Here is a 24,424-nt window from a genome sequence, read left to right on the forward strand (position 1 = left end):
GATATAAGACAATCAATAAACATTTATTAAGTGCCTACTGTGTGTCAGGCACTGTGTGAAATGCTAGGGATACAAAAGAAAAGGGCAAAAGACAGTCCCTGTCTTCAAGGAGCTTGGAGTATGTATATGTGTATGTCCATATATACATACCTATTTAATATATGTATATATTGTACATGTAAATATATGTATATATAATACATATTATATGGATATATATTATAGTATATAACTATATGATCTGTAGTTTAACTATAGAATTGCCATAAAGGTCTCTGGTACAATGGGTAAAGACCAAGGCTTGGAATTGAAAAGGCTTGGGTTCCCTTTCAGCCTCACATACCTTGGGCAAGTCACTAAACTACTCCCAGCCTCAGTTTCCTTGTATGCAAAATGAGAGGGTTGGACTTGATGTCCTCTAAGTTCCCTCTCCACCCTAAATCTATGATCCTACCATCTTGATCTCAGAGCCAGGACGGACCAGAAGTTATGATAACTCAGATTTTTTTTTATAGTCTTTAATGGTTGGCAAAGACTTTTCCTCACCACTTTCTAGATTGTTATTTTCTATCTTAGTAAGGGGTGTGGATGGTGTCCCACCTTTCTTGGTCTGACTTCCCATAGAGAATGTCAGGCCGTGGAATCATGTGTATTATTTATGTGCATAATAAAGGCTTATTGATTAGTTTCTCTAAACTTGAAATCTATCATTACAAAATTTTGCATATGTCTATGTCTCTCTGCTTTGTAAATAAGCCTTAACATATCATACAAATTTGAGTTGCCATTGTTATTTCTTTATCTGTTGCGAATACTAAGATAGAAGGTGCTTCTTCCCTTGGTTTGTATAACTTCTCTTCCATCAACAGACTTAGATTCACTTCATCTGCCGTTCTACCTTTTGATTTAAAGAGAAGTCCAGAATTTAGCATCTGTTCTTCTTTTAGCCAAAAAAGAGCTCCAGGTGATTTTAGAATAATTGGTCATAGGTTTACTACTGGAAGGACTTTAGAGTTCTTAAAATCCAACTCCCTCATTTTATATAGGAGGAAACTGAGAAATGGAAAAGTTAAGTGATTTGTCCAGGGTCGATGTTGCTGTTCAGTTGTTTGAGTCTTGTCTGACTGTTTGTGATCTCATTTGGGGTTTCCCTGGAAAAGATGCTAGAATGGTTTGCCATTTCCTTTTCCAGTTCATTTTACAGATGAAGAAATAGGCAAATGGGGTTAAGTGACTTGCCCAGGATGACAAGGTCAGATTTGAATTCAGGTCTTCTTGACTCCAGATTCTGTCCACTATGCCACCTAGATGCCCAGAGTTACATAGCTAGCAAATGTATGACTCAGGATTAAAGTCCTTCATCCTTACTGTAATCATGCCTCCATGTATACTTGGCACATTTGTGTATGAATAATAATTTGAACACTCTGGGATTATAATTACCTACATTTTTCCTAGATTTTGCTTCTGGTGAATTAGTGAGTCTTTCTCCTACTATTTAGTCATCTTTTTGTAGTTGTTCCTTCTGGTTTCCAGGCTTTCTGGCCACATACACACACGCATGCACACACGCACACACGTGTGTGTGAGCGTATGTGTGAAAGCAATGTTCTTCTTCCCATTCTGTTTTCAGTTTATACTGATTTTTGATGCTTCTATTTTGTGGCATTATAAATTTTGAATGTGTTTGGCCTTTAATTCAGGGTGAGTGGAAATAAATTGGTATATTAATTCTTATCTCTGTTGTGATGATGCACCTTACTTAATCTTCAACTAAACACAACTTCAAGCTGACTAATGTGGCTGCGTAAAAATAACATGGTTCACTGGCTGAAGTCATCCTTTGTAAGTTTCATTACCTATCTTTACTTTTGGATGCTAAGGCTTCATTAATTAAAGTCATAAATTTCCCTGAAGAATAATCCAGTGGTGTATTTCATTGTTTATCAGCGCGTCTACTTAATATTCCTCCAGTTCCACCAATGAAAAGCCATTAAAAGGTTCAGTCTGGGAGCTTTCTAGCATTGACATGGTTTCTAAAACATGGTGTGATTGTCTCAGATTCAGTGAAACTGAAAACAGCCTAGTTAACTGAGTTCTTTTCCTCTTGTGGCATGCACATTGATTGCTTAGTGTAAGGCAGCTCATGCATGTTATGCTGTTGGCATTGGTTTTATTTTAGAGAAGAGCAGCTAGGCATTACTTCTGGAAAAATAGATTGAAACTTGAATACAACTTAAAATTCACTTTCTAGTCGTGAGTTTTCTGATGTTCTTATTCTCCCTTTTCTGCATTTAAACTTTTCTTTTTTTCTTGAAATGTTTTATTTTCATATTAAATTTACATTTCTTGAAATCTGTTTCCTTTTGAAGTTCCATACTAAGACATCATCCTTTCCTTAACCTTGCTTCCTCAATGACTATAACGCTACTAATTCTTCCTCTGATGCTTACTGAGGAAGTCATTTAACATTCCTGGATCTCAATTTTCTCTCATCTGTGAAATGAGGAGATTGGACTTGGAGGTTTCTTCAAACTCTCAATATAGGGTCTTGTGGGATCTTGTGGGAGTACACAGGAGTTGATAGGTCCTTGGGAACATAATAAATAATTGCCTTTTCATTCATTTAGGAATTGTATGGGTCATTCCATTTTTTAAAAAATCTCTTCTAATTGATGGTTAGACTACATTTCTGTCATGAATAAGCCAGTTTCCTTCTACTTCTCTGATGATACAACTTGCTTAATTAGGGCTAGGGCAGTCAGAGAGATAATGTTCATTCTGATATCTCTAGGGCTGGCACTCAGGAAGTTGATGCTTCCCGTACACTTAAAAAACCCCAAATTTTATCTACATCATCTATTTTTATTTCCCAGCCATATCCCAATATATACTTCCCTCTCTCAGAATCATATCTTCATATGTAATCTGCTAACTTGCCATGGAGGAGCAAAGTATGTTTCATCATCTGTTCTCCTGGACCAAGATTGGTCATTACCATTAATCAGAGTTCTGTTGCTCTTTGGTATTGTTTTCAATTTACATTATTGTAGTTATTCAATAGCCTGATTTCTTGGTTCTGTTTACTCTGCATGAGTTCGTGTAAATCTTCCCATACTTTTTGTCATAATATTCACCACATTCATATGCCAATTTTCCAGCTATTTACCAGCCAGCGGACAATTGCTTGTTTCCAGTTTTTTGCTTTCAAAAAAATGCTGCTGTGGATGTTTCATCATGGTCCTTAACATTCTTCCCCTGCTCCCAGCTATTGGTGCCTACTTCCCCATTTCTTTGTTACCTTGGAGGTGTTTTGTATATAGGAATTACATACATCTATACACATACATCTGTGCAGGTATTCAGAAATCTTAGTACAATGTTAAGCTATTAAAGTTTTTGGGACACTGTATATGTACATGTGGTCTCTCTTGATAAAATGTGAGCTCCTTGACGACGGGGATCATGTTCCTTTTCTCTTTGTATCCTCAGAATTTATTGATATACTGAATAAGAAATGATGGGCAGCTAGATGATGCAGTGGATAGAGCACTGCACTTGGAATTAGGAAGACTTATCTTTCTGAGTTCAGATCTGGCCTCAGACTCTTACTAGCTGTGTGACCCTGGGCAAGTCACTAAACCCTGTTTGCCTCAGTTCTTCCTCTGTAAAATGAGCTGGAGAAGGAAATGACAATCCACTCCAGTATCTTGGTCAAGAAAACCCCAAAATGGGGTTACAAAGAATCAGACACAACTGAAATGACTCAACAGCAATAACAAATAAGAAATTATAGTCATCAATTAGTTCTTTTGCCCTGCAAATCTATATTGTACTAGAATTCCTTCTAATACTTTCAAGACTATTGGCTATCAGTATGTCATAGGATTTTAAATTGATCTTACTCAGTTCCCACCAATCCCAGCTCACACAGTTTTTCATTTTAGGTACCAATATAAATGTAGCAAATATTTCAAGATATTTTAGATAGATACTTCATCTCTGCTTCTTTTCTGGATTCAGTTAGCTACCTGATGAAAATTGCTAGAGAAAGGATGTAGTGGAGATTTGGGTGGATTGTTCATTCATCCCCAACCTGTGGAAATATCAGTATTCACTTGTGTATGTTATAGAGCACAAAGCAGAGTTAAGACAGCAAAGGGACCTCCTTTTAATTCTCTGTGCACTGTGCAAGAATTTCTCATTTCATACATCATTTACAACTTATTGTAGTGTGGTCCCACAAATTCGGCATGTATATTTTACATAACTTAGGGATATTTATTGTTGTTTTGAAAGTTAAGCATATTTGGTAGGAAGCTGATTTTATTACAGTGTCTTAGAGGACTAATAGAAAATTCTGTTCCTTTTTTTTCCCCCAAAAGCAAAAGAATAATTAAGTTGGGGGGAGGGGAGAGAAAGCTGGTCAGACATCTTGTTGAGAACACATTTCTATTTGAGAACATAAATAGATGAAGAGGGTGTTAAGGGATTCTTCTGTGAACTTGGCGATATCTGCTGCTCTCTACAGAGCATTTCCTGCCTTGTCTAGACGAACTTGGCATGGATTTCATTTGGGGTAGCTGTATATCAGTGACCCTCCCTCCAGTCTTCTCTTTACAGGGAATATTGCTTTTTCTCTTTCTGCCTCTGTTCTATCATTTGCATGAAAATCAGAATACTTGTCATTGAAGAATTAACCTGGTTTTGCAGTTTATGCCTGACTTAAGTCACAGATCTCAGTCACATAGAAATTAATTACTTCAGAGACAGTGGTAATGTCATTAAAAAGGACAGTGATTTTAAATGAGAAATAGATCAGCAAGATGGATTGAATTCTTAAAGAACAAGGATCATGGGATCCTTTTATATATAGGAGGACCAAGCTAAAAATGAAAAACCAGAGACCGTCTCTCTGTCACATGTAAAGAGCATATTTATTTGATTTTTTTACTAGGTTTTCAGCTTTTGCATAGGCTAGAAATTCAGGGTTGAGGAAATTAGAATACTCATAGAGAAGTGGCAGTCAGATGACTGGGGAAGTTTCTGTTCCTCACAGCACCAAGAAACTGCCTTCCTTTACAGGGTACAATGTTTTAACATAAAAGCAAGGTGGGTGCAGCTAGGTGACTCAGTGAGTAGGGCACTGGCCCTGGAGGCAGGAGGACCTGAGTTCAAATCCAGGCCTCAGACACTTGACACACTTACTAGCTATGTGACCTTGGGCAAGTCACTTAACCCCAATTGCCCTGCCTTCCCTTCTCAAAAAAAAAAAAATTAAAAGCAAGGTGGATTATTCTTCCCATAATTACCAGTGTTTTAAAGGGACAGGCAGATGGGTACTTAACTTTGAAGCTAGGTTTTGGTCTGGTGTCACTTTAACAGCCCCTATGCCAGAAGATCAGTGTAAGGAAGGTGAGGATGTGAGATCATCATAAGGAAGGGAACTAAACCTGTGATCTAGTTGTTGATCGAACTCCATAACTTACTTTAGAAATGCATGTTGAATATTTCAGTATGGTCCTCAGCCCTCTTCCTTCTCCCCTAGCTGCTGGAGACTCCTTCCAATTCCCTCATTACCTTGCATGTATTCTATATATAATTAGGATACATCTATATTCAAGGTGTTCCAAAAGTCTTGTCTGCAACTTGTAGTCTTAAAGATCAATGAGAGATGATGTGATTTGGCCAGAGTCACTTAGGCTCCAGAGGCTAGACATGCAACCAAGGCTTCTCTGCCTGAGACCAACTCCCTCTATAGGGGAGAAAAATAATTTCTAAATTTTTTGTGTACATCTTCCAGCATGTGTTTTCCATATATTTGGGATTTCCACATGTGTGTATACGACATACATGTGTATATGTATGTATATGTACATACATGTATGTACATACATGTGTATATGTGTGCATATGTATATATTCTGCATATTTGCTGAATGAATTATCGACTGCATCATGTATCTTGCCCCATATAAACTAGATATTAATTACTCTGAATTCCTCGTTGTAGAAAACTAAGACCATAAGTAATGATTATTCAGCAGCTTACCTCAATTAGGAAGAGCATTCTTTACTGCATAACCAAAAAAATTGTATTTTGGCCCCATTTAGATTGGTTCATTCTTTGCAGTTGAAGTGATTAATAACTATTTTATATAAGATCTTAATTTTTCACATTTTAGTTCAGAATGCTTCCTATAAAATGCAACAAAAGAATAAATTCTTATTCCCAGAATACACACGAGTATTTGAATGATTATAGCAGTTAGCTTTGAAAGTCAATGTATATAATATTAGCTCTTCATAATGGAAAGATATGGTGTAAGGCCTTTATAACTTTTTTGTTATTGACTTTGCTCTCATTTGGGCCATCTTTACACTTGATCTTTTCGGAAGCCTCATTCACAGACCAGAAGTGCAATTTATACCTTGTTATTTGCTAGATTTATTTTTTAAACTTTACTTTAAAGGTTCCCTGTCATTGATGCTGTTCTTAATAAGGATTCACTGCTACAAAGGTCAAAATGATTACTGTCTGTAGATCAGGATGATTACTGTATCTGGAAATGTCAAAGATGCACTGTTTGCAATGATCACATTATGTAAATTTCCCATGGATAGAGGTTCGCATAATTTTACTGTTTTTAAGGTTTATTGTTGCATGGTTGCTTCTCTTGGCCAAGTCCTGCTGTTATCCAGTTTCTGTTTTGAACACTGAGGACCCCTTTTTCTAGCTAACAGTAGAACTTGTGTTAACTATCTTTTATGATGTTATTTATGTATATCCAGTATTCTTGAATTTCATACAGCTGGGGTCAGTCTCTTTTTTCCCTTAAATTGTTGTGCAGGGTTTATTAAAAGTCTTAGAGGCAGTTTTAAACATTAATAGTTTAAAATCAAGCTAAGTCTTTTGGACACCCTGAATAGTAAATAGTACATTGAACAATAGTAATATCTTCAAGCACAAGAATTGCGCTTGAGTTACATGTGGGGAGAGATTTCTCAGGGCTCTCATCTCCACAACTCATAGTTAACGTTTGTTTCTCCATCTCCTTTTTCTCAAGCTAATTATTCAAATAATGTTTTTAAAAACCATTTTCTTATTTTGTATGCAATATGACACCTAACTTAATTGTTTGGTCTAATGGAAAAGAGGAAGCATTTTGCTCAGTCATGTCTGATTCTTTGTGACCCCATTTGGGGTTTTCTTAGCAGAAGTAATGGAGTGGTTTGCCATTTCTTTCTCCATCTCATTTTATAGATGAGGAAACTAAGGCAAAAAGGGTTAAGTGACTTGCTCAGAATCACTTAGATGGCAAGTGTTTGAGGCCAGAGTTGAACCCAAGAAGATGAGTCTTCCTGACTACAGGCCCAGCATTCTACTCACTGTAACATCTAGCTACCCAATCAGAAGCCTAGATGATCTAAAAATATGAAGTCTTACCATGCCCCCACCTCTCAGAAATGAATATTCCTTCCAAATGACTTTTTAAAAATTGATAGCTGCATTTACTTAGCATATTAGCAATAAGAATAAGTAGTATCCCTTCCCTTTCTCGCCTCGCCCCTCCCCCCAAAACCCCTTAACAACAATGAAAACCAATCCAAATAGTTCAGAAGCACTGTGATCACCAGGGGAAATCAATTTAGGATTAAAATTTGGCACATAATGGATAAGCTGAACGTTTAGAGTTTACTTTTCCTTTTAATTTAGAGTTTAATTTACTATGCCAACATTTCTTGTAAAATCCACCTCAAATTAAATACTTCAATGGAATAGTATTTAAGGAAACAATCAGGTAAAATGTTATTTTGTTCAGTCATATGAATTTTTAGTGTTGATTTATAAGAAACCTCAGACAATGGCTACTCTTTTGATGATGCTCGTCTATGGAAAAGCCCATCATGAAGATTCTATCTCTTTTAATTTCCTTTTAAATCAGAACACAGCTAATGTTCCTTCAAGTTTAAGAATAGAAACCAAATCATCTGTTCCTCAGACACAACCTGCCTTGGCTTATTAAATAAAAGAACCTTGCTTTGGCTTTCCCTGTTCTTGGAATACATTTCCTCTTCACCTCCTCCCTGTAGAGTTCTTTTCTTCATTTAAGATGGAACTCAGGAGCCTTTTCCATTAAGACCTTTTAAGGGTCTCTAATTGCTAGTACCTCCCTTCCCCAAATACCTTGTATTTAATTACTCTTTTATATTGACGTTATGTATATGTTTTATATGCGTTTTTCTTTCCAATTAGAGTGAAAACTCATTATAAGAAGGAATCGTTTTGTTCTCTGTATTCACATTTGCAGTGCCTTGTACCATGTCTGGCTTAATTGAATTTATTATTTTTAAAATATTATTTATTTAACATGTTTGTCAAATACTTGCTGTTGGATTGATTGGTTAATAACTGTGATTACAAAGATCTGCTTGATAAGTGATTTTCATGAAATGCCAAATAGATAGAGGCTGTTGCTTCAGCTATGTACTTGTTCCCAGATGTGGTGATTTTTTTCCCCCAGTGATCTGTCATTGTCCCTTATTTACCATTCTCATCTTCTGGTAATCCCCCACCTCTCAAGAGGAAGAGATAACATACCACACTTAGTACCGAGGATCCGGGTCCATAGCTCTCACCACCACTGTGTCATTGTACAGTCTAAAAAATAGCAATAAATCTTCCTTTTGAGCTAGTATGCCAACCACCAATGATTACATTCAGGGCCAGATAGATGTCATAGCAGACAGAGTACTGAACTTGGAGGGAGGAATGCCCGAATTCAAATCCTTCCTTAAACTGATAGCTACATGACCTTTGTTAAGTCACTTGTGTCAGCCTCCATCTTTAGAATGAGAGTCGTAAAACAACTTACTTCAAAGGGCTGTTGTAAAGATCATTTGATCGGATATATAGACAGTACTTTGCAAATCTTAAATGTGAGGGTTTTTTGTCATTGTTATTACTGTTATGATTACGTAGCATACAATAGAATAGCAATTCCAAAACCTACCACTGCCTCATCCCTGGCTGGTGCTTCATTGCTTGCACCAGAAAAAAAAAATATGAGAGTCTTTATAGTTTAGAGAGAACATTTGTTATGGTCATTCTGAAGGTAACTGAGATTTTGAAACCCAGAGAATAAATCATGGGAAACTAAGTAGTAATATTAATAATACTTAAAAGGATTCAAGAAATTGTAGATGTGAATGTTCCCTCTAATAATGCAGAAACTTCTCTGTATCTTTAGTAGGTCTCTGTTGATTCTTCATCCTCATCACAGGAGACTTGGGCTGTTCCTCAAATGAAAAACACAAAATTTATTGCTATTTTGTAAACTTTTAAAGAACCAATAGGTCTTGCATTCTTCTGGTATAGCCTTTGAGAACCTAGGATCACATCCACGTCATGATTAGGAACAAAGCAGGATATTAATAGAGTAGTGCTTTGCATTTTTTTCCAAAATAATTTTACTTATATTTAGAGAATGCTGTTGCGATGCCATGTAAGCACCTCTCTTTATTTCCAATCCTTTTGCACCCAAATATTTCTTGCATCTCTCTTCCTCCTCTCTGCCCATTCTGTCCCTGTCTGTCTATCCTTCTTCCTCTCCTTTCTCTCCCCTTGTCTTCTTTCTGTCCCCTCCCCAACAAACTGCCAGTTCCTCTGATATATTTTCCTTAACATAGGAAGATGATGTTAATGAGTCATTCAAGTTTGAAAGTCAGAGTAAAGTGAACAGTCACCAAAATGCCCATATTGAAGAGAAAGCTTCCAGGGTATTGGTTGACTCACTTATCCACTAATACCAACACCGTATGTAATCATTGCTACCTTATAGTATGTCTGTAGAGTAGCCTAACTGATCCTAAGTTGCTTCTTCCTATTCCTTTAACCTTTCTTTTCTCCATGCCCTATTTCTTCTCATCTTAGACATCAGGTTAGCATGAGCTAATGTAGGTTTATTAGCTATGAGTCCAAGTAACTCAATTCTTTTACCTAGGAACTGGATTCTCACCAAACTACATCATCTTCTTCCTGAGGCTTTCCTCATCAACCCATTATAGTCTGATACTCCGTAGAATGTACCTGCAAGAAGCAAGTTTTTATGAAGGGCATGTGGATTAAGTGTAATTGCATCTTAAGTGAATTTGAGTTGTCCCTCTGGGAGCCAGAAATAGAAGAGTGTAACATAAGGTGGGGGTACGGTACTGGATTGCAGGTCCAGCATTCTTCTTACCATACTGTGACATCAAATTGTCCCTAATCCTTCTCTTCATTTATGTTTTACTGATTCCTAACTATTCCTAAAATTCCTATACCAGTGACAATATAAAGATTATCTATTTAATTTATTTTCTTTTTTATATAATTTCTATAATTTGAACTTAACAAACCAGAAAATGTGGATTCAACACATAAAGATGATTGCGTTTGAAGCAGAATCTTTTTTCCATACCATTTGCTTTTTAAAAAACATATATAATAAATTCAACATGTTCTTTCAAAAATGTTCTGCTTGTTTCTGCTTCCTTTTGACCCACCTTATGTTCTCCTCCGTGTACTTTGCAAAAAAGGTCTTAATAGGTTTTCCCTTTTTTCTTCTTTTTTTTTTGAGGAGGGATATCACCATTCCCACTCTTTTGTCACTTCCTTAATAAAAAAGAGGGGAAAAATATTTTGTAACAAATAAACATAGTTAAGCAAGACAAATCTTCACTGTAGTAATGTCCGAAAATATAATCCCTTTTCCACACCTTGAGTCTGTGAGCGCTTTTTCAAAATGTGAGGAACAGACTTCATCATAGATCCCCTGGAGTTAAATTGCTCGTTGCTTTGATCAGAGTTCTTTGGTCTTTCAGAGTTGGCTTTTCTTTACAATGTCATAATCATTGTAGAAAGTTCCCTCCACTTCACACTTCACTTTGCATCAATTCACATTTTCTAAAATTCTCTGAAATCCTCTCTGACACCACTTTTTGTAACACAATATTTCATTACATTTCAGTATCATAAATTGTTCAGCCATTCTCCAGTTGATGGGTACCCCTTAGTTTCTAGAACTTCTTTTTACTAATACAGATCAATAACTCATCTGTAACTACATGGTCTTAAAAAGTTGTATAGGACATTGAGTAGTTAAGTGACTAGCTCAGTGTCACACAGGAAGGAGGTATCACAGGTGGTACTTGAACTCTGTCATGTCTTTCTGACATCAAGCTGGACTCTTCATTCTGAATGTAGCATCTAAAATACCTCTGTGTGTGTGTGTGTTTGTGTGTTTACTCACATACTTACAGTAAAGGTCTACTCTCTTGCCTCATCGTGGTAAAGTAATTGATCTGAATTCTGGAAGGCAGAATTTTTAAAGGTGTAATTCTTATACCTACAGAGACCTCAGGTCAAACACCTGATCCTGGTAGCCAAGGAGGTCATCCACAATCCTAAGAATGTTGAGTCAGAGTTGGAAGGAGTCTCCGAAGTCATTGAGTCCAAACCTTTCACTATATATAATCTGTATCTATCTATCTATCTATCTATATATATATATGAAGAAATCAGACCCGAAGAGGTTGAGTGACTAGTCTGTGGTCACATTGATAGTAAGTGGCAAAACCAGAATTCGAACCCAATTCCAGTGACTCCAGATCCAGGACTTTTCCTGCCACATTGTGCTCCAGTTCTGCCTCATTCTTTCAAACTGGAAAGCCTTTGAGTTTTGGAGCCTAGTAAGCAATAGACTACATGTCTTAGACTGAGGATCAACCTAGTTAAATTTAGAGAGGCTCCTTGTCAGCAGATTGTCTGTGAGATAATTATTGGTTACTGTTGGTTACAGAAACTTATGAAGATAGGCTACTGAGGCATGGAGGAGTTCAAGACTCAGCCTCTTAAACCAAGATCTTGACTCTTAACTAGGATCATAGCCTTATACCTGGAAGAAACCTCAGAGATCTTCTGGCCTAACCCCCTACTTAACAGATAAGGACATTGAGGTCCATCGAAATTAAATGACTAAACTAAATGCCACATAAGTAGTAAGTACAAGAGTTTGCATTTGAACCCAGTTCTGTCTGTACATCCAGCCCTTTGCCTTACTCGATGTTGTCTTGAGATTTATCCCTTTGAGTGAGTGTCCATACCGATGAAATCATGCCTCTTTCTGGGTACAAAAATGCCTCGGAAGTCTTCTAAAAGGTCTTTGGGGGGCAGAGAATCACAGAGATGGCTTTGGAGGAGGCATCTTGGCTCAGTTTTTCCACTCTCTCTGTGGCCTTGTTGTCAGGCATGTGTTTTATATGCGTCACTACTCTAATCCAAATGATTTTGAAATACAGTGACTCTTCCCCCTCCCCCTGAAACCATTTGCTGATTAGTTTTGATGTTCCTGCACCTACTTAAAGAGAAAATGATGAATTGCTGTAACAACCTTAGGGCACCAAATGAATGACAATGATTTTTGTAGCTCACTCAGGTTGAGATAACAGATTTCTTCCCCGCCCCCCCCACCCCAAACTGTTATATTATTAAAACTGGTAAAACGAAGAATTACTTGCTTATCCATTAAGCAATTTGTTAAGCAAGGATGGTTAATTTATAATATGTTTGCTAATTACTTGCCACATTTCTCTATATATTAGCTATCTGCTCTTAAGTCTACATTCTTTTCCCATTTGAGCCATGTTTGGCGAAGGGATTTGTTATTTGCTATGGTTTAATATATATTGATATTCTTTCTGCCACAGAATATGATGTAATCTAATAGAAAAAGCAGATCCAGATTTGCATTCCAAATCACACAGCTGGGAAATCTGTCTAGACTACTGGAATTAAAGTAGTGGTATTGATTCCCCTTTAAAACTCTTCTAAAAAATAGACTAGGTTGGTGTGATCTTGCTTGACAAGGTCAATGGCAAACCCAAGGCTTTGTGACATTCACGTGATGAACAGTTTCAAATTCCAGAGTCGCCTGTTGATCCCTGTATATTAATCTCAGAAGCCTTCGTTATGCCATTCTGGTTTGTTAGAAGATAGACAAATGAGAAATTGTTTCACATGTTTCAATAGTACCAATCACCAATGCTCTCCAAGAAATGTAAAACATAATATCCTGCCTTTGACCATTTTGCCTGGACTGCATTCTTAATGAATAAGTGGTGTAGGTCTGTGATTGGCAGCTAAGAAGGAAGGAGGAAAGTATTTCTTCTAACCCTCAGGAGCTTTTGTTAATTGAAATCAAGTTCTTAGATCTTTTCAGACAAGCATTTTATGTTCCATTTGGTAAAAACAGATCTCTTTTTTTTTCCCCAGTCTCATTTCTAATTTGATTTCTTGGAAGAAGCTCTATAGAGTTCATTTTCAATCAGTGTTTAGCAACCTTTAAAAAGTAATGCACCCAGGCTGGGATTCTCTTTGTTGGGAGATGGGATGAAGAAAGGGGCATTGGAAGTGTTACTAATATGACCCTCCCCTCTCCTCCATAGCTTCTGGAGAGAAGCAACCACACCTTGTACTTCTCCACCCCATATAGCCCAGTTTATATAGTGGTATGTGGTGATGGGGATAATAGGGATTATGGATAAGCATGCTAGCCGCTAATATAAAGGTAAGGAGGCTAATAGCTGATAACCTACCTTCTTGTCTTAGATTATCCATGGCTGCTTTAAATCCAAATAAATCTTTCTAATTAGTGTTTCTTAGAGTATCTATATATTTATCAGGTAGGTGATAGCTGTGGGACCTGGAGTCAGGAAGGCATGAATTTGAATCCTGCCTCAGATACTAGCTATTTGACCTTGGGCAAGTCACTTAACCTCTGCCTCAGTTTTAGGGTCTGTAAAATGAAATAATATCACCCACTTCCCAAATGAGATGACACGTGTAAAGCAGCTTGTAAAAAGCACTGTATAAATTCCAGCTGTTGTTACTATAATATATAATTATGTGAATATATCATATATTTCTAATTTCACTTGATGAGTACAGATATATATATATATATATTTATATTTATATATGCACACGCGTGCATTTATCACCTACATCTGCGATTTCATCCATGTGGGGAGGTCTAGGTGATCTGCTTCCCCTGCTAATGCAGATCAGTCACCCAATTAGCAACAGTGTTACAGAGTTGCTTGACCAGGAGCATGCAGAGATTAACTACTTAGCCAGAGCCATACTGCCAGTGTGTGATAGAAGCAGGACTTAATCTAGGCCTTTCTGATTCTGAGACCAGCTCTAAGCACTATACCACGTTGCATCTCTCGCTCAAATGTATGAAGGAGAAATGAAAAAATAGGCATTCGGTATTTCTTAATTTCTCTAAATATTTATTATGTTTATCTTTTAGGTTAAATACTTCAAACCTATAATTTCGTTACGTTACAGTAGAATAGTTTTTGTTGGTTTGTTTTTGTCACTTTCCACATTACCAAGGTTTGAAATGGGAAGAAATTAGCTTTCTTTTATGGTGAAGAAAAATGCAATCTTTATTCTTCAATTATGTCATTTAAATAGAGTGTGATGAAATTAGCTTTGCAACATCATTCTGTTTCTGTCAGGGACGGTATTTCTTGTATCGAATGGCAGTACTCCCATCTTAGGAGGATATAATCTGGGACTTCATGTTTCATTTCAGAATCTTTGTAATCATTATTTTTCATTTCCTTTCTCTTCTTTTTTCCCCTTCCCTTTCTCCCCTACTCCTCTCTTTACACCCCCCCCCCACCCTATTCTTGGATGCTCAAACAAACGTAGAAACTGTGCTGTTAAAAAAGCATATACTGGTTGTTTCTTCCATAAAAAGAGACCTGGAAGGGCACAAGAAAAGATGAAATAAGATATGTAGATTAAGATACTAAACACGCCCTTAAAATTTTATGTCATGTCCAGGGGAGCCCTAAAAACGTTCTAAATATGCCTTAAATATACATCCATGTAATTTTGCCCTGGAGATCTGCATGTAGCTCCTACTTGAATTTAACAAATTTATAAAGCACCTACTATGTGCGGAACACTATTGAGGAAGATACAAAATTTTTAAAATCTTTCCCTGCCCTCATGGTGCTTACACCCTAGTAGGAAAATATATAGGATATATGCACAAATAACTTTGCATCAGAATAATGATAAATACCTGAAGAGTGCAAAGAAAATGTTAAATAAGAGAAAAATAATTACTTCTAAGCTCATCTTGAATAACTTATCATGCCGACTAAAAGACATAATGACTTGAGATACTTGAAAGCATCTTGGTAATTCCATGAACTTCTTTTCTCTGTGAATTCCTTGCACCAAAATTGTAGTGACATAGTTCAGACTTTTAATGATTGCAGGGTGTTTGAATGCTGACTGGGAGCTCACTGCCTGAGGCAGCCACTTTAGAGCTTCCATTATAAGTACTCACTTATTGAAATTTATTTAGGACTTAAAGTCAGAGGTGGCTGGTATATTAACTCTTTTGGGGCTTTTTATGAATTTTATTTTTTTGGACATACTTGCAGTTTGTATTAATTCATATAGGAAAAATAATTTTGAAGTTACCTTTTCTTTGAAGAATATGATCTGCCTCCTTAGAAATATCCTAGCCTTTTACTTAGTACATTGGTAATTATGTCAAACATTAATCATACATTAAAGAAAAATATATGCAAGTTTCAAAGACTGATTAGATAATTATTTCTAAATTAAGTAGGTAAAGATAATTTCAGGATACCACCTATCCAATTCATCCTGCTGCTCACTCCTGCCAGATTAATTTTTTCTAAAGCACAGCCTTGAAAATATCACCTGCTCTTGCTTGGAAACATTTGATGATCTCCATTACCTCTATAAAAAAGTCCAAACTCCTTAGCCTGGCATATAGCTCATCACAACTTGATTCCTACCTATTCCCCCAAACTTATCTCCCATTATACACTATATGAACAGAGCTATGCCTTAATTGCTCTTTTCCTTATCTCTTGCACATGCATTCTTCCCTTCCCTTACCCCTTCCCCATTCCTCTTCTGCATTCCCCCTCCCCCCCTTCCCTTCTTCCATTCCTCTTGTCCAGAAAGTCCATCTCCTTTTTGGTTTTTCAAATTCTACCCTTCATTAAAGAACTAGTGAGAGTACAGAAGACATATATTTTCTCAGTATCATTGCGCACTCTCTTCTATGGTCACAGAGTAAGAGGTCTGTCTATTCCTGAATAAAGCTCATTAATTCCTCTTTGTGTGCCCTTGATTGTACTCTCCTACCTCTTCCAAGACATTTATCTCATAATTTCATTTTCTTTTTTATCTTCCATCTATCCTGCTTCACTGTGAAGGGGCCCAAATGGTACTCTTTCTCATGTACCCATAAACACATGCAGTTCATCCAAATGCTAAGAAAAAATTCCCTCCCCGGACCCTTTAGATCATGCAGTTACTGGTTAATCCTTGATTTCCTCCCCCTTTTTGCTAGATGTTTGGAATAGTGTTAAGCATGACCTGTTCCATAGATGCTGAGCACTTCCTCATCCTTGACCCCTTGTGACCTGGCTTCTACACCCAGACTTCCTACTCAAACTGCTCTCTCAAAGACGGTTCATTAGTCGTCACCAAAGCCAGTAGCCTTTTTTTCCTTCTTTATCCTCCTCGATTTCTCTGTAGCATTTGGCACTGTTGATTATGCCTTTTTTTTTAATTTTTTTTTTGATGCTCTTTCCTGTTTTGGCTTCAGAGATGCCACATTCTTTTGATTCTTCTCCCACCTTTCTAAATGTTCCTTCTTTACCTCTCCTGACCTTTTTGGACACCTCCCAACACCTTAACCTGGTAGCTTTCCGAAGTTCTGTCCTTGACCTGCTTCTGTTTTCTCAATGCTCTCACTCTTGATGAAATTGACTGTTTCTTTTTTGTGGCATTCAAAGCCCTTCACATCTGGTCTTGTCTTGTATTCATCTAACTCCATTTATTCTGTGCTTCAGCCAAACTGTTTCTTGAACTTCTTACATGCCTTTGCTAACATTATTCCTTGTGTTCAGAAGGTTTTCCCTTTCTCTCTTCACTTATTGAATTTCTACCCATCCTTTATAGCAGAGGTCAGATTTGTTTGCAATACTGTCCATACCACTCTCAAGTGAAGCCAAACCATATAAAAATGTAATTGGGAAATATTTAACAAGACATATAAAATACAATAGAACATAGATAATGTTTATATGCAGTTTTGTAAGTCATTATGCAGCCTGCAGGAATCTTGATGTATGGTTTTGTGGCTCCTAATGCAGCAGAAGGTGGGTGGGTGGGGACTCTATTTGAGGACCTATTTGAGTTTGATACCACTGCTTTAAAACCATATAAAAATGTGACCTGATTCATAAAGCCCTCAGTCTGTACAGGGGGAAAAAGTACTCTTTCTGGAGTTCAGGGATCTGGATTCAAATCCTGCCTCTGATATTTACTATCTGTGTGACCTTGGGCAATTCACTTTTGCCTCTCTGGGCTTTAGTTTCTCATCTGAAATTGAATTGGTTGAACCTAGGTGGATTCTCATATCCTTTAACTCTGTAGCTATGATCCTTGTACTTCAAAAAATATTTTCTTATGCATTTCTCTAGTATGCATATCAGCTATTTTGATTTCTATGCATCTTATTCTCCCACTAGACTCTAAGCTCTTTGAAGACCAGGCTGTTACCTTATCGAAACTTTGTAGCTAACCTGGCACCTATCAGGTGCCCTAAAAACAATAGACAATTTATAAGTTTTTGCTCAGTGGGTAGAATTTGATTAAATTGTCCCCGGTCAGGTCCTACCTACATAAAGCGTCCCTGGCCTTCCTTAATTCTCAGGGGCCACTGAATGGTTATAGTGTTTATCTGCACTGCTGATTTGGGATTTTTATGTTCTTGTTTGTGCTTGTTCTATACCTCCAACTAGATTGTAATCCCCTTGGGGAGTCTTGGTCTGCTTTGCATCTCCAATAGCTAGGCACAGTCCCTCACATAGAGGAAGTGACAAATTAACAGATGTTGGTGACAGTTATCATTAGCGGTAGGATTTAGCATTAATGGTGAAGCCTACCTAAGAGATTGTCTGCCTTGGTGAGGCTTCTTAATGTAGATTTAGCTGTATTTGTTTGGTTCCAAACCTTGACTGAAAATATTTTACGAGGCCACCTCATGGTAGATGGGCAGTTGACTGCTGAATATTACCTTGCACATGATGATTCAAAGCTTCTTTCCATGTCTCCTCCAGGAAGAGTGATTATTCTCCCTTCTCTAGTCTCCCAAGCAAGATCCACCTCCTCCATGAAGCTTTGCCAAATTGCCTTTATCTCCAATAGAAATTGTGCTGTCTCTCACCTATGAAATTGTGGATTATGTTATTCGTCTTTTAAGCACTAGTAATGTATTTTGCATTATAGTTATTTAGGCCTATGTCTTAAGAGATAACATCCCAAAATGGATAGAATGCTCACCTGACACACAGGAAGATCTCGGTTCATGGCGTGCACCTGATGAATTCCATTATGGCTAAGTCAGTCTCTAAAATTATAAGCTTCAGAGAAGGTTGCCCTCTGTGTTAGCAAATGGAGCTACTTCATCTGGGAGTTCCTTCTATCCGTGAGTGAATAGGTGTAATCCCTACCTGGCCCTGGTAGATGCCTTACCTCTCCTCCTGGACTGTAAGCTTATTGAAATCAGGGACTCTGTTTTGTTGGTACTTATATGTCCCTTAGCCTAGCATAGTACTCAACGTATCGGAGTGGCTCAGTAAACATTTGTTCTCTTAATGGAATAGCTAACATTTATATAGCACTTACTGTGTGCCAGTTACCAGCAACACATCATTATCTTATTTGATCCTCGCCATCACCCTGGGAGGTAGGTGCTGTTATTAATTCCATTTTACAGATGGGGAAACTGAGGCAAGCAGGGCTTAGGTGACATCCAGGATCACATGAATCGTAAGTGTCTGAGACTGGATTTGAACTCAAGTCCTCCTGACTCCAAATCTGTCACTCTATCTATTCTGCCATCTAGCTACCCCTATTAGACTGAATTCTTCCCGGGTTTTATAACTAGAAGGGACCTTGGAGATTCAAGCCCCTCATTTTATAGATGTAGAAACAAAGATCCTTAAGAAGATAAGTGACTTTCCCAAAGTCACACAGGTAGTAAGTAGCAGGTCCTCAGATTCGAACTCAGATTTTGTGACATCAACCCCTTTGTTCTTTTGTTTAAAATTAATCCCTCCTTTAACGTACCTTACCTCTATTCACCCCCCTTCTTCCTTTTTCTTTTTGTCTCCTTGTTGAGTGAAATGTATTTCTGTATTCAGCTCGTGTGTGTGTGTGTGTGTGTGTGTGTGTGTGTGTTCTTCAAATCTATATCACGCCATTGCCAGTCTTCTCATTTGCCTGAAGGCAGTGAGGTGGGCAGAGTGAGTTTTACATCCTCACTTGTTCAGTAACCATTGTTAGAATCTATTATATATCCCATAGTCCATATTTCACTCTTTGCCTGAGTTTTCCCCTCCCCCGCAAAAAAATTTCAGCTCACGTCTTATGCCTTTGATTTTGTGCTTTGCTTTCCTAAGCATGGTAGTGGCAAGCAAGTTGTAGCACCCCAGACCTCCCAGGCGGAAGTAAAATAGTTGTTTGTACTCGTGCACTGCCTCAGGCTGCAGAAGCAGTTGTTGGAACTGGGTTGTGGAGGAGTGTGGGGTGAAAGGGAACCAAAAGAAATCTCATTTAATTAGCAATCAAAAGGCACAGTGTATTGAAAGCGAGCCTCAGACCATGAAGACCAGGGTTCAAGACCTGCCTCCTGTCTGTGTAATCCTGGGAAGGTTCCTTCCCCTTTCGGTGCTCCGCCAACAATCTGTGACTATAAGTGGCAAAGGCGCCTTGCCTTGGTAGAAACACTTTCCTCATCTAGGCAGTTCATCATGCCAGTGAAATCATAGCTCCAGAATAGTCCCTGTCCCTGTTTCTAGCAACATCTATTGATACCAATGACAGCCATCCAGAGACAGGATTCAACAAAATATAATAACAAAGAGCATTTCTTCTTCCAGTGTTCCATGTCTGATGCATACTTGTCACCCTTCGCCATTTCTTGGTACAGAAACTATTTAGATGTTTGGGCACTCTTTGCAAGCTAGTCTTAGGCAGAACTGGGCAGCTGGCTAAAATTTGTCTTCTCCCTTTCTGTGTTTCTCATTCTCAATGTCCAGTATGTCCTTCTGGCTAGATCCTCATCATTCTTCTGTCTGCATTAAAGTGAGCTCACCTGGCCCGGCCAAGCAGCTACCAGTTTTAGACCTTCCTGACCTCTTTCCCATCATCTCCCATCCCCATTTTTGTAAAAAAAAAAAAAAAAATTGGCTGTTGTGCCAGGGACCTAGTCTCTGTAATAGCACTTTATCGGTGCTTAGTGTTGGCAGCTAGGTGATACAGTGGATAGAGCACCAGGCCTAGAGTTAGGAAGTTCATCTTCCTTAGTTCAGATTTCAGCTCAGACACTTACTAGCTATATGACCCTGGGCAAGTCACTTAACCCTGTTTGCCTCAGCTTCCTCATCTCTAAAATGAGCTGGAGAAGGAAAAAGCAAACCACTCCAGTAAGAAAACCCCAAATGGGGTCATGAAGAGTCAGACGAGATTGAAACTGAATGAATATTGTGGTTTACGATGCAAATTGACAGGGCAAATTAAAGCAACTCAATTCTCTAGACTTCAAGTCTTGTGATCCTTCCCCTCCCAGATTGCTTCCTCTGTTAAGCTGATCTGAATTCATTCATGTGACATGGTTGGGGATGATAAACCTCTGTAACTGTCCAAATGTTTTTTAAACATACAATCCAACATTCTTGTGTTACCCAACCCAGGAAGCTTAATTGCATTTTAACAAGGTTTTTTTGTAAACAGAATTATCTGAACCCAAAGGTATGATGATCAGAGTTAAAATTCTAGGTTCTGTTACCAGGCTGGTGAGGGAATACTTCAGCTCAACTGAGTCTTTTCTTGCTCCTTAAGTCATATTCTGTACTGTGTTTAGGCGTCAGCTCAAACCTGGCTCTGGAAGTCTGGTACACATTAATGAATAAAACTGATGAGAAATAATGTAGTAGGCTCAACTTTCTGTTTTGACATAATGTGAAGAGGAAAACAATTATTACTTGTAACTCATATGTCAAAGTTAGCTCTGGGCCAAGAATAGTAATTAGTTACTTCTTAAAAGCCCTTACTCAATGTACAGTGATTGTTCCAGTGTGGTTTGCAGACCATTGTTATAAAGTCCCAGGGACTTTCCAGGTGGTCTAATGCCTAATGTCTTATAGAGAATAATGTTACAACAATATGAAGTAGCCCTTTTTCTGCCCCAACTGAATTTCTTTCCTTTTTTATCAGTTGTCATCCACCCCTGAAAAGTATCTATTCAAAAGTAATTTTTATTCTCATTAATTGTGTCTTTTTTTTTCCACTGAGAAATAGAGTAGGTGGTCCACCAGTTCTTTTATTTCATTGTGAACTGATTCATTTCTTATGCATTGATGTTTTCTGTGACCTTTATTTTTCTTAGAACTGCCTACTTTTACTGAATACTCAGTTCTGAAATTGTAAGAGCATAAACCAGCCACCCATTTTAATTTTATTAAGTATTGGGCAATCAGAATATATGCCATCTTGGAGTGGGGGAGGGAAGGTAGAAATGGGGAGAAAATTTGTAATTCAAAATCTTGTGGAAATCAATGCTGAAAACTAAAAATATTAAATAAATAATAATAATTTTATTACGTTTTTCTGGAGAGGATTAAGAAACAGAAATATTTTTTTAAAGAAATTAGACTTGCCAAGGAGCCCATTAACTGGGTAATGGTTGAACGAGTTATGGTGTATGAATGTGATGGAATACTATTGTGCTTGGAAAAATATTGAGCCGGGGGAATGTTTCAGAGAAACCTGGGAAGATTGTGAACTGATATAATACAGAATGAAGTATGCAGAATCAGGAGAGCAGTTTATACAGTAACAATATTGTAATAAGCAACTTGCAAAGACTTAGGGACTCTGATCTACACAATGACCAACAACAGTATTAGAGAACTCATGATGAAGCATGTGCGTCATGCCATGACAGAAAGTTTATGAACTCAGAGTATAGATCTAGACAATTTTTTTAGACATGATCAATATAAGAATTTGTTTTGCTTGACTATACATCTTTTTAATAATGTTTTTTTTTCTTTCTCAGTGGAGGGGGGAGATGGGAGAGAGAGGGAAAGCAGATTTTCAATGATTAAAAATAAAATTTAATTTAAAGAAAAGACCAACAAGTTCCATGTGAATCTCTAGTAAGGACAGGCAAATGATAGTCTGTTTCATACTCATTCTTCATTTATTTAATTTCTGCTATAGTTTTGGAAAGAAAAACAATGAAAACATTAGCTTCTAATTCTTTTCACTTCTCAGTAAGTCTATTTTCTCCTGGATTATTGACTGGCAAAGTTTATCACAAGAGAAGCAAACTCTTTTTGTTTCAGGCGCCTTGTTGTTGTCGTTCAGTTATGTCTAACTCTTGATAACCCCATGGACCATATTGTCTATGGGGTTTTCTTGGCAAAGGTCCTTGAGTGGTTGCCATTTCTTCTCCGGTAGATTAGGACAAGCAAAGGTTAAGTGACTTGCCCAGGGTCACACAGCTATTAAGTGTCTGAGTCCAGATTTGAACTCGGGTCTTCCTGATTCTAGCCCTAGCACTCTATTCACCAAGCCACCTAGTTGCTCCCATTTTAGGCACTAGACTAATTTTTCTAGAGGCAAATTTTATATAAAATCCATGCTATTTAGAATGGTATTTACTAAAGTTATAAAGGTTGAGATTGAAAAGGTTTGAGAATAAAAAGTATAGAAGAATGCAAAAAATAAATTAAACTAACTTCTTAAAATTTAAAACTTTTTTTTTCTTGCTTGCAGTGAGAGGTTTTTTTTGAGACTAAATAGGAATGGTCTGCCAAAGTCCCCAGAGAAGCCTGAAAGACATTGTTCTCTCTTTGTGGTGAGTGTACCATATTTTCATTTGCAAGAAAACTTTTTTCCATTGTATTTATTCAAATGAAACAAAATTGCTCTTATAAGTAGGCCACATCGTTGCTGCTTAAGATTGCTAGTTAGCTCATAAATCTCATGGGGATTCAGAAATTTGGCCATTCATATAGTATCAGTTGTAACATCATTCATATTTGTCCTTTTTATACAATTCAAATCCTGTTAGCGTGACATTAAGAACTGTGAATATTCCTTTGCTGCACTAAAATGTTGTCGTTGACGTTTGCTTTGAAACAAGTAGCCCACTGGTTACTGCTTGAAATCATTCTTTGTTAAAAGGAACCATGTTTGTAGTTCCAATTGCATTTGTAATATGGTTTAATCTCTCTGTGTCTGTCTGTCTGTCTGTCTCTCTCTCTCTTCTCTCCCTCCCCCTCTCTATCTCCCTCTCTCTATCTGCCTATGTATGTATGTATCTATCTATGTTTCCGTCTATCTCTCCTGATAATTGGGTACAACAGAACTTCATTTTAGCAATCTAATTCCATTTTGAGCTATTTCTTTTTCCATACAGAATAGGCTGTCTAATGTCTTTAACTGGTTCCCTAAAAACATGATGTTAGATGAAATAATGTTACAAGGGGCTATGGTTTACATAAGAATAAGGTTATTATTGTGAAATAATGTTAGTCACAGCAGTGCCAGGTGAAGATAGACCTGTTTTTGCGTGCAGTCAGTCAACTAGCATTTATTAAGTGCCAACTTTTTGCTAGGTACTGGCAAAGTAACACACCATACCCTTTCAGTGTTGTTTTTTTCGTGTGTGAGCTGTCAAATGACCTTCCTCGATTTCTTTGGCAGGATCTGGGTAGCAGTGAGCTCAGAAAGGACATCTATATCACTGTGCACATCATCCGAATAGGTGAGTAGGGCAGCCTGCCAACCTTAATGACACATTTGCAAATGATGTGCAACTAGCTAGGAGAAAAAAAGGCAATGAGATTTGGATATGGATGCGATGCATTTCAGTTCCATATGTTCGAATATATTTGGGAAAGAAGTCTACCTGCACTTTGCTCCTCAGTATTTAATGCCACTTATTTTTTCTGGTGCCAGTATTGACAATTTAAACCTATGAGTTTTTAGTCCTGATCTAGGAATAGCCTTTTATCCCCCATTATAATTGGAAATAAGTATATTGGTAATTCTTTTATTTTTAAATAGTCAGTGACAACTAGGTGTTTTGTTGGTTTTCCTCTCTCCCTTGGGAGAAAAAAATAAATAAGAGAGGTTTTCTGTCACTAGACAAGATTGGAGGAGGGAGCGTAAGTCCTCAGGAGTGCTCTCTTTAAAGTTTATATTTTTTTCAAGTTAAAAAAAAAAAGACAAATCCTA

General features: G+C 37.5%; 1 protein-coding gene across 2 annotated transcripts in view; it reads left to right on the plus strand.

The window, feature by feature from the left end:
- Window positions 1-24,424, plus strand: part of DOCK4 (dedicator of cytokinesis 4) — a 541,696-nt gene that overhangs the window by 275,183 nt on the left and 242,089 nt on the right. For both annotated transcript variants that reach the window (XM_036758430.1, XM_036758431.1), the window contains exons 9-10: window positions 22,958-23,039; window positions 23,891-23,951. In XM_036758430.1, the coding sequence (XP_036614325.1) occupies window positions 22,958-23,039; window positions 23,891-23,951 (143 nt within the window). The remainder of the gene's footprint in view (window positions 1-22,957; window positions 23,040-23,890; window positions 23,952-24,424) is intronic.

The sequence above is a fragment of the Trichosurus vulpecula genome, chromosome 5, assembly GCF_011100635.1.
Source record: "Trichosurus vulpecula isolate mTriVul1 chromosome 5, mTriVul1.pri, whole genome shotgun sequence".
NCBI lineage: Eukaryota > Metazoa > Chordata > Mammalia > Diprotodontia > Phalangeridae > Trichosurus > Trichosurus vulpecula.